The following is an 11,557-nucleotide window of genomic DNA, read 5'->3' on the forward strand; positions in this document are numbered from 1 at the left end:
ATCCTATTATAATTATACAGGGTAATTAAAAGCAATTACAGGCATGTGGCATTTCTACTTTAGCCCCTTGTTCTCCACAGTCATTTTGGATTCCATATCAAACATGTGACAATGGACTGTCTAACCTGATTTTAGGGGTGTCATTATTTCAGTTCAGATTTAAAGACATTTCTATTCTACCTGGAATAGAAGGTTGTACAGGTTGTATGAGCTCCGGCTGCTGGAGAGGATTTCCAAAATAGACAAACCACTCTTTTACCAAAGGATAGGCTCCACCTAAAAAAGACAGAATTCAAATGTAAGCATTGACACTAGTGTAAAAGTTGGAAGTGGTGATCAGGATTCTAAAGTAATAGAAGGCGCTTCATAATGACTTGTTTGCTTAGCTTCTTTAAAAACAAACCAAGAAAAATTAGTTTTAGTATCTTTATGACAAATCATCAGAACAAATGAAGAGAGTTGGAGTTATGTGCTACAAACATGAGTTTGGAGTTGGGAACTGCAGCCAAAAACATAAGTACAAGAGTCTGTGGAAAGCATCCTAAAATGGCTTTCAGCCAATTTTAGGCCTTCCCATTCCAAGGCAGTTCAGGAAGCTGTGGAGGCATCTGGCATAGCTTAGGGACCCTCACAAGCTACCTCAGTCTTTCAGGCCTGTCACACTGCCACATATGCAAGCAGTCTGCAATATGATTCTCCTCCCAACTTGCCCTGACATTTCCTGTGTCAGGGTTTGAGACAAAATCTTTATAAGGAGGCCTTGATGGCCGTTTGAAAGCTGACAGCAATGGAGTCATCCCACTGTCGGATGCAGAGCTTTTACAGCCCATTGTTCCAGACCTTTTATCTAGTATAAAAGGATTGTTTATGCATAATAGCTCAAGTGGCTTCCTACCCCCTAACCCCAACTCTGCCCCGCCCCCCAGTAAAGTGTAGGGTGCCTCTTAAATTAAAAATTTCACTACTTGAGTTGTGCATCTAAATGCTTGATGCTTTTAAAAAAACAAAGAAAATACCCTCAGAAAAAACTCAGTTAAGAACTTTTGTAATGCAGTCTATCCAATTTCCAATAGTCAGCTCAAAATCATTCCAATGCAAGTCTTCATAAAAAAAAAAAAAACTAGAATCATTATCATTATAAATGGTGCTGCTGCATTCTGTCCAGATTTTGCTTATGGTAACCATGTCATTGGGCCACTCTCCATCGTCTGGTAAACAGTATGAAGTAAACAGATTTATCTAGTCCTGGGCACTTGGAATAGTGTTTTCAAATCTTCTCCAGGCAAACCTCAAAGCATGTTTTTTCCTTCCCTTGTCCCTTTCCAGACTCACAGAATTGCATCTCTAGTTCCTTCCAGCTCTCACCCAGAGCTGAAGCCACTGTTCTTAAAAAGTCCTGCCTTTTATCATCAATTCCAACCAATCACCTGCACAAGTATTTCTGATGTCACATTATGAACCCTAACCAAAAACTTCACCTAGCTTAAACCAAACAAATCTCTCCAACACTCCTTCCCTTCCCTCCACAACCCAAAAAAGTCTGGTCACATTAATTTCCTGATCTCATTCATAGCTCCGTGCTGCAAACGACTGTAGGCATGAATGAACGAGTAGCATGCTATGGTGCACAGGCAAAAATTCCTCAGATGGAGTTCTAGTGTCAGAGACAAGAGAGGGAGAAAAGAACTCGACGAGATCTGTTTTACAGCCCTGCTTCCACTTCCTTCCTTACCTGTGGACCTGCAGCATGACCTCCCAATAAAGGTGAGGGACTGAAGAACCAACAGCTGGACTATGAGGGACGGCATTACACCTGGCTTGCCATGCTTCACTGTTCAAAAACTGATGACATTAAGAATAGAATGAAAAATGCCTACACTGGGGGGAAAAAAAAAACCCTTGAACTGCACATTCCAGAGTCTCACATCTTTATTATACATCATTGCCTATGATAATGCTATTTCATGAACAAAAGCCTCCAATTTAATATCCCAAAGTCACTTTCAGAAACATTCTGATGTTTTAGCATTCTGTTTTAAGATTTATTGTGCAAATTACTCTATTTTATTCAATCTATTCAGCTCACTCAGCCTCCCACGTCTTAGCCCGGCTTCTTCAGGAAGCAAGCCTAATACAATTAGGACATCTGTCTTATAATTAATTCATGGATGCACTGCTCTGTTTCAACTAAACCTGACAGAGGAGAAGAGATTTCAAATGTATTAAATTCCCAAACATTCTGTGAAACTGGTGACTCAGCTGACGGAGGAATCCTATTTGGGCACCAGCTGAAGGAAAGGCAGGAAAGACAAGTTACCTGTTTTATCTGAACCTTCTGGATGGCAAATCAATACACAAGTAGCTATGGAAGAGATACAGCTGAATAAAAAGGTAGATGGATCTGGGGAGAGCAGAAGGGAATATACTTGAGAACACCATATATTGCACGAGGGAGTTGGCAAGGACGTGGGGAGAAGTTAAGAGGATTCTAGGAAGGAGCATGGAAATACAGAAGCTCTGCTAAGGGGAAGCTGCCGGGGAGAGTCACACTTTGAGCTCCACAACTCACAGAACAGCTTATCAAAATGTCTCTCAATTCCAAATGCCAATGAAATACTATTTTTTACATCACCCACTGAGCTCAAGCACAGTAAAAGAGAAGTCAGTAGGAAACCTCTGGGTTTGTTCTTTTAATGTATGTGGATGTTGGTATCGGACGTAGCACCACATTGGCTGAGTGTTTTTCCACTATTACAGTAGATTAGTAACAAAAGTATATTATTGCTCACATAAGTAGCCAAATAAACACAGCTGAAAGCAAGATCCTGCAAACTGACAGCACATTAACATACCAAGAACAAAATGGAGACATGCTTACTAAATGCAGTCTTCCCTGCATGGAAATGTCTCTGGAAAAAAACCCAGTACTTTTTCAAACTTTTTTCCCCACAATGCACATACAGAATATCACCAGTGAAAGTAAAAATCTAGCAGTTCCTTTGTTTAAATAGATTCTGCACAACCTGTGGAAGCATTGCTTAGGCTTCCTAGGGAAAATTTCAACTATGTGCAAAACACCAACACACGAGACAGTCTGAAACGCTGTTACGTGTGCTCCTCTACACCCACAACAACGCCAGGCCTCCTGAGTGGTCACTGGTGATAACTGGCCACAATTCTGCTAACGGAGTGTCTCTGACAGTTTCAAAGTAAGGGTCAGTCTGGTCTGCTAATGTTAGAACTGGGAGTGATGCCAGGACTTCCAGGAGCCGGCCACGGGCTTAGGCTACATTACTCAACCTCCTAACTGGCAACAGTCACGCAGGTGCAGGTATTGCCGCAGACTGCACTAGTGCCAAAACCTGCCAGCTTTGTTCTGAACTCTTTGCGCACAAAAGAGCGAGCTTTGCTGGCCTACCAAGGAGCCTTATTTGCTGTTATTTTCCCCTCCTCCTTGAATTTTTCCAACAGTACTGTCTAGGAAAGATGCTAAAAGTTGACAATTTGTATATCGTTATATGCAATACTCCACTTAATGATCAGAAATAGCTCAATTAATTATAAAAATACCTTTAAAATACACAGGCAACAAATGCCATGCCAACAGGATCACTATCAACCCTTTATTTATTTTGCTATTGTCAAAAATAAGGCTGTGATTCTAGTAACATTTCTGCGACTAAAGGTACGCACATGCTTACCGTATACCAAACTATGCCAAAGGCATAGCTACACGAGCAACTCTCTTCAGCAGCACAGGTAACATTTTCAGGCAACCACAGATTTGCTCATTCCCATTCCCTGCCCTTCCCTTGAGCTGTTTCACCACAGCTGTTTTGTGGCTACACAAAGAGTTAGATGGGGAAACAGAAGCAGGTTAGTTACCTGACTGCAAGCAAGGGAGGGAAGAGAGAGCTATTTTCAGTTTCTCAAACTAGGCCACCATGCAGCTGCACAACCAGCTGCACCAGCACAACTGAAAGGCTGCGCAGGGACTGAAATGAGTGGCTGTGCAAGAGAATTACTTAAACTGGCACTGAAAGCAAAAGAAACGCTTATCACACTATGGCTTCAGGCAAAGCAGCAGGGTCTAGGTGGGTGATTTCAAAGGATATGAAAACATCCAGCTCCTATGGATTCTTGGGTCTCGCAGGCACCCTTGGAAATCTCAACCTAGACATTCAAAACGAACAGTTTTTGGTTTGGGGTAGAGGAAACAGTCTACATTCTTTTTAACCAGTTGTCATGGTTTTAGCTGGGATAGAGTTAATTTTCTTCACCGCAGCTGGCACAGTGCTGTGTTTTGGATTTAGTATGAGAATAACATTGATAACACACTGATGTTTTAGTTGTTGCTACGTAGTGCTTACACTGATCAAGGACTTTTCAGTCTCCCATGCTCTGTTGGGTGCACAAGAAGCCGGGAGGGGACACAGCCAGGACAGCTGACCCAAACTGGCCAAAGGAATATTCCGTACCATATGACATCATGCCCAGTATATTAGCTGGGGGAAGTTGGCCAGGGAAAGCAGTGATCACAGCTCAGGGACCAGTGGTGTCGGTTCACAGGTGGTGAGTGGTTGCACCACACTTGTTTGTTTCGTCCCCCGTGTCCCCCCCCCAAGTTTTCCCACCTCTCTCTCTCAGGATTTTCCTTTTCATTACATTATTATTGCTATTATTATGACTGCTATTACTGTTTTATTTTATTTATTAAACTGTTCTTATCTCAACCCATGAGTTATCTTACTTTTGCCCTTCCAATTCTCTCCCCCATCCCATTGGGGTGGGAGAAGTAAACGAGCAGCTGGGTGGTGCTTAGGTGCTGACTGGGGCTAAACCACGGCACCTGTTCTTACTAAAACTGTAACTGCTGCTTTTACTGAATGTTGGTTGCTTCCTTATCCCTATTTAACACTAAACATACAGAGTTGCAAACTGCAAAGAGGTCAGTTTCCAACACAGGAATCTTTTAATTGGGGGATCTTAAGGAATAGAAAAGAGGATCGCTAACACATACATCTCCACTGCAAACTGGAACATTGGGTAGAGTTAGCTACATTAGCTTCAAACAAGCTACATGAGCAACTGTATCACAATGGCAGTGGGCTCCACATGGACTAATTTAATTGGTCAACTGCTTCCAATAAGTTCCTTTTTAATGCCAATGCAAAGTAATTCTACATTATACTACAACGAACATAGGGTGTAGGTTACTTCTTCCCATCCTACCCCTCACCGAATTACAAAAAAACAGTCGACATCATCTGAGGGAAACCGGAAAAGGATTCTGCTTTGTAAAGAGCAAAACTTCCTTGTAGGTCTAGCAGCAAAATCATAAAATATAATGCTGACATTTACTTATGACTTCCCATACAGACTCCGATTAATGATCTACACTCTTGACTTAGAAGCAACTACGCAGTGCAATAAAAAACAACCCATGAACTACTAGGATGTGACACAGTTAAAGCAGTTAAGAGGTAGATACATGCACTAAAAATGCAGATTTAATAGGGATGCCCATGCAGACACACTCTAACTACCTTTCTGGCAGGGTTAAGGATTGAGGGTGCACTGTGATATACTTTAGAAAATTATCTCTGGAATTTGAAGCATGAACGGAGAACAAATAATACATGTTATCTGTGGTTTTACTCTAAAATCACTTTCTTAAAAGACGACCTCTTTCACATACAAATTTCATTTTCAGTAAGATTCTTAATTAATGTTTCTGTATTTAAATCCTAATCTTCTTCAGAGTACTACAAATACTGTAACACAAATGCAAATCTGCCTACTACCCTGCCATCCCACAGCAACAATTAATTAGAAGTTTTGGCCTGGGTGTTTCTGAAAACATCAGTGACTATCCTGCTGCTTAGAGGAATAAACAAACCCCAACCAAGTTATAATTGTCTACAAAATTTAGAGGCAGTTGGCCAAAAAATGAAAAATGACAGATGTGCATGATTACTGCTCAGATTTTTATTACTCACTCCAAATGACTATGTAAGCTCTGATTCAGTTTTTCCTTTTTTTTTTTTCCTCCTATTATGGCACAACTTCAATCTTTAGTTGCTGAAGGAAGTCAGGTACTTAATTACCTTCCTGTGCCTTTCTGAGCACATAGTTTGAATATTAGGTTTGATGGCGGTGCACTTTCATCAACAAAATGTAAAGTGATTACCAAGGAGAAATCAACACATTAAAAAGAATAAAAGTTCAGTACATTTTTAACTTTCAACTCACTGCCTAAAAGACACTAAAGATAACATTTAACTAATGGAAGTCTTAAGAACATAAAATTTGTCCAAGTATGTGAATAAAGAATTCTCTCTCTTAAAGCAGATGAATGAAGCACAGATACATACACCTGCTACAGAATCTGTTGATACCACTGGATAAAGAAATCATATTTTCTTGCACTTTGATGAAAGAACTAATAATCAGTGGCATGACTACTTGCATTTGTATTACTACAGTAACTATATTTGACTATCCACAATTGCAGACTTAAAATCCACAGAAGGTAAAACTGTAGCAGTGCGTTACTGTTTTGCAGAAGCATATTCCAACTCACTAATTCATCAGCAGCTACACTTATCAAAGCAAAATAAGGTTTCATATCCTCTCAAACTTTTAAAATCTTCTAAATGTCATTGTTTTGCTCAATCTTCTGATCATTAACAACTTTCACAACTTCCCACTTAACAAGGAGAAAACCTCCAATTTTTATAGCCTCTTTAAAAGCACTGAAATTTAACAGTATGTAGAAAAACTGCAATTTCATTGTCACGTTTTCTCTCGATTCCTTAAGGAGTACATTTCAGCTGCCCACAGTTTTTATCCTAAATGCCATGCTGAAACAATGAATTCAAGATTTCATATTTCAAAATTGAAAGTATACCTGAATAATGGCATAAGTAGTTTAACCCTTACCTTTTCCAGATTCCAACAAGACAGAATAAATATGCTGACGAGCAGGGCGGTAGATAAGTGCCTGTCCAGGAATCTCTGTATCACATTCATCTTCCAAAGAGTTGCTGCACTCAATCTCTCCATTACTCAGGATATTGAAGATTGTATAATTTTCAGATCGGATATGCTGTTCTTTAGCCAACTGTTCAAAGAATGAAGAAGGCATTACCTCCAAAATTAAGAGGGATCAAAACCTAACAAAATTATGGACTGTTTGAGGAAACAGTACTTTCTCTATTAGTGGAAATGGAAGGAATGGCCAGGGAGGGAACAAGTGCTTTTTTCAAATAACACTAGTATATTATCAGATATTTATCTTTTTGTGGGCAGGAATCCTCAGGAAACCCATCACTGCCTTTCTTAGCTCCTCCTTGAATTCTTAAAACTTGGTTTTTTTTAATGACAGTTTTTTTAGAGAGGAATTATTCTTAAAATGAATTCTGAATTCAGACATAGAAAAACGAGCTGCCCTCCTTTAATCACCTGAAAATGTATCTTCCCTCTTTAATAGAGAGTGAAGGTATGACAAAACCCAAACTCTTAATTTTACTGCCAGACAAACTACATAAGACAGCTCCCATTTCTTCCCCGAGATGACTTTGCATAGTTTACATTGAGGTAAAATTAGAATACTTAACTCCACCACACTTCTACTTTGCAGTAGCTCTTCCCCAAGAGAAGAAATACAATCTACTTTAGTGAGGAAAACCAGGTCTGCAGGCTGTTGCTGAAAAGCACAATCACAGCATCACCCAGGCTGCATATTAACCACACACTGGATGCAGACACATCTGCCTACAGCAGCTGGCTACAAGCAGCCTCAGTACCATCAGGGACTGATGGTCTGGAGCAGCTTAGATACAGAAACAACAAAGCTGCTCTGAAGGCAGCACAGAATTTCAACCAGTAACGTTTGTAACCTGGACTGGGCAAGTGCAGAAGCAGACACAGTTTCTACTTCGCTACCTCAGACCAAAACTATGGGGGTGTTCAAACAGCTGAGCTGAGCCAATTATTTCCATGGGGTGCCACTAATAAATTCTCCTGGACCCGTGCCATACGGTGAGCAGGCACTGAAGTTTCTCTGCTCTGCATTCCCTGCGTGTGTCGTGCTGTGTTATCTGGGCTGTGTCATCCACACAGTTATCTCGGCCTGTTTCACTGGCCAGGGCCAAATTCACAATTTCTGCAGAATTCCAGTATCTGCAAACCTGGGAAGTCAGCAGGTCAAAGCTGCAGTCAATCACAGGGTCTGATCAAAACTAATTGTTCTGAAATGTCATACCTTCAGAAAAATTCTCACCTAAGCATAAATCAATGATAGGCTTCTGTGAGCAATGCCAATCAACAGAGCATTTTCTTATAGCAATAAATTAATGGTTGCCCTGGAAGAAATACTTCATTATTCCTAATATACATAAACAATGCAATCCCCCAAATCTATTTTTGTATAAAACAAAAACAGAGTTAAGTATTTTTAAGCATGATTTGAATGAAGCACTGAACTATAATGCAAACCACTGTCACAGATATGAGACAATTTGAGAATACTAGTTTCATGCAATTTGCCAATAATCTATACATCCTTATGTACTGAAAAAAATACAAGCTGATTTCAAAAGTATTGCCGTATTCAATGCTGTATCTTGAAAACTATTTCTGTTTTACACCAACAGTCAGCTAGAAAGTGATGCTCTTCTTTCCTGAGAGAAGCAGCAACATGAGGCTATGTCCTCAAGGTTGGAACTGAGCCATGTATGTCATTTACATGCAGTTCGGCTTATGTGCAAGGTAAGCAGAACTACATACGGGCTTCCAAATATGAAGCAAAACACACACATTACACATACAAATATTTAAACACCTGTAAGAAAAACAAAAGACAAGTTAACACTTCCACAACTTGAACTGTAATTTCCTTGGCCCCGGGACTGGCTTAACAGAGGATTTAAGCAGCAACAGTGAGGCATTATTCAATGGAGTCTCTAAACATTATTATTTTATTACAGCAGTAGCTCAGCATGACGCTAGAGAACTGCAACCCTTCAAATGAAAGATCTAGCCACGAAATAATGACCACTTGTCATAAAGACCACATGGTACATTCTCTCAAGGAGCAAGGGTATTACCACTATTGTCCTGGCCGTAATCCAACCTAGATAATTACTTTCGGGCTAATTTTTCCTTGCACTTCAAGCATAAACAATATTTTTCAACACTTTATTAGGATGTAGGGTTGTTGATTTTTTCAAATAACATCTTCTATTTAACTACTACAGTCAAAAGTGACATGTATTGTATCTATGTATCCTTAATTAGAACACACAAATATATCTGCAGTTCAGCTGAAATTAACATTGCATAGGTTACAATGTAGTTTTGACATGTTTAGAATCTTTTTAGAAAAGGAAAAAGTAAGTTATAGGATTACTTTTGAGTAATATGAGGCAACAGAAAAATAGTTTTAAAAAAAATGCTCAAGATAAGTAAGACACACACAAAAAAGGACTCTCTATTTGAAGTCTATGGGTACCTAATAAAACAGGGAGTAACAGATGGGTGATACAGCATCTAAAATACGCTACCTCAAAAAGATTTTTTTTTAATTATTAAATCAATATGTTATCTTAATTGCCATGAATTTACAGAGTTGTACTCTAGACTTACTACTGTTGCATGAACTCTAATGCAAGGTAGCTCAGTAGCTACCAAGGCTGCATGTGCCAGGCAGCGCCAAGCAGACCACTAAGCAGCTGTAGCTGCCCTTTGGTTCTCAAAGGAAAAAGCAAGCCATTACATCGTGCAATACATGGGAAGCACATCTCTACGCCCAGGTATATGCCTATACAGGAGCTGCTCCCCATTATTTGGCCTGACACTTCAAAATGAGGGAACCAGTTTTAATTAAATGTGCTGCATCTGCCCTCCTTGTGATGCATGCAGTAGTCCTAACCGTGGCTGTACTTAACAGACAAAAGATTTTGCTCAAGCAAATTTCCATCAGTAGGTTCCGTGTACTCACTACCAAGTTCCAATGAGTAATTGTTGTAGCAATAAAGTGACCACTAAGCTTTAAAAAAGAAGGTACCTGAAAGATTTCCTTATCTTGACACACGGGTGTTTGTTGTTGAGGGGAGAACGTTTGGCAATTTGTTGCACTGGGAGGAAACCATGGAGACTGCTGCCCGGGCAAAAGATAGGACTCCACTCCTCTGTAAAGCAATGTCTTGTCTGATCCCAAAGGTAGCATCTCTTCTAAGTGTTTCAGGCTGCTGTACGAGCACGGAATTTTTGAGATGTAATTTGCTACAGCTAAAAGTATGTTTGTTCTTCGGTTGTAGCTGTTATTCTTGTGGGGACTGGTGACTAAGCATTTATGCCAAAAGCCTTCCAACAAGCTTTCTGGAATGACATCGTTGCCAAGCAAGCAAGCAAAAAGAGGGAGATGCGTCAAACTAAGACCCAACGCACGGCAAAGATCTTCTCGAGAGTACATAACAGTGACCAGTCTGTCCAAACAGAGCTTCTCAATGGAAAAGTAGGGGCATGTATTATAGATGAGGTAGTCGCTATCTTGCCCGAGAATTCCTATGCAGTTATGCTGCAAACCATATGCAGCCACCTCAAAGTCTGCCTCTTGCAAAGTGCATACAGTTTTCTGACCAAGTGACTTCAGGGCAAAACGTGTAAAAGTAGGCAAAGCTGATGGAACAATGAACATTCCCCTCCCTGGTTGTTTCCTGTGAGTCTTGATAAACTGAAATATTCTGGCTATGTCCTTGTTATTCTGCAACCTCCGTTTGATCCACTCATCTCTCTTTTTCTCTTCTACCACTCCATCAAAGTAAAACACCAACCTGATACCAGCTGCCAAAAAAGCTTTAATAAAATCCTCTAAAACGGCAAGGTACTCCCGCCACTGGCCACCGCACACCCAGGATTCTGGTGTGTACCAGTATCTAATGCAGCTCATGGCATCTACTACAATAACAGGTGGGAAATCAGGATGATCAGTGCGATGTTTTTCTGCCATCTCTCTCAGATCTACCGTTCTGCATGCATCAGGGCAAACTCTCGCCACAAATGCCTGCAAACCCTTAATGCCCATGGCTGATCTCTGAAACTCACAGCAGCCTGAAAGAAGAAAAATAAAACCAACATTATAAAATGCAATACTGAGAAACGTAATGAAAGTCTAAAATAAAAAAAAAAAGAGCAGCTTGGGAACAGAACTGTTATTTTTCTGCTTTTGCTGATGATAGCTTGTCGTGTTGTCCCAGCCTTTAAACAGTTTGAACCAGTTTTCTTCCCATCAACAAACTGGACGTTAAGTGCCCATTCACTTCTGCTTTTTCTATCAGTGAAAACTGTAAATATCAAAAGGTTTTAATAAGTATGACTGCAGAAATTTCAGATAAATAGCAAAAAACATAGAAAAGTATGCCTTGCTAGAAAAACAAATATAGACATAATTAAAAGCTTTATAACATCTTAGCTGACAGTGTACAACAAGAATAAATGGCTTGATTTTCACGCTAGAAGTATACGAACGTCTTTAAGTCTGTGGAAAAATATA

General features: G+C 40.0%; 1 protein-coding gene across 7 annotated transcripts in view; it reads right to left on the reverse strand.

Moving 5' to 3' along the window:
* The window catches only part of FAM120B (family with sequence similarity 120 member B), a 55,881-nt gene that overhangs the window by 41,319 nt on the left and 3,005 nt on the right, over positions 1–11,557 (reverse strand). For 6 of the 7 annotated variants that reach the window (XM_075089550.1, XM_075089549.1, XM_075089553.1 and 3 more), the window contains 3 exons: positions 10,070–11,115; positions 6,943–7,123; positions 181–276 (listed from right to left, as the gene is read on the reverse strand). In XM_075089550.1, the coding sequence (XP_074945651.1) occupies positions 181–276; positions 6,943–7,123; positions 10,070–11,115 (1,323 nt within the window). Of the gene's footprint in view, positions 1–180; positions 277–6,942; positions 7,124–10,069; positions 11,116–11,214; positions 11,350–11,557 lie in introns of those variants that run through there. The other variant, XM_075089555.1, reaches the window with a different exon arrangement.

The sequence above is a fragment of the Phalacrocorax aristotelis genome, chromosome 3 (genome assembly GCF_949628215.1).
Source record: "Phalacrocorax aristotelis chromosome 3, bGulAri2.1, whole genome shotgun sequence".
Classification (NCBI taxonomy): Eukaryota; Metazoa; Chordata; class Aves; order Suliformes; family Phalacrocoracidae; genus Phalacrocorax; species Phalacrocorax aristotelis.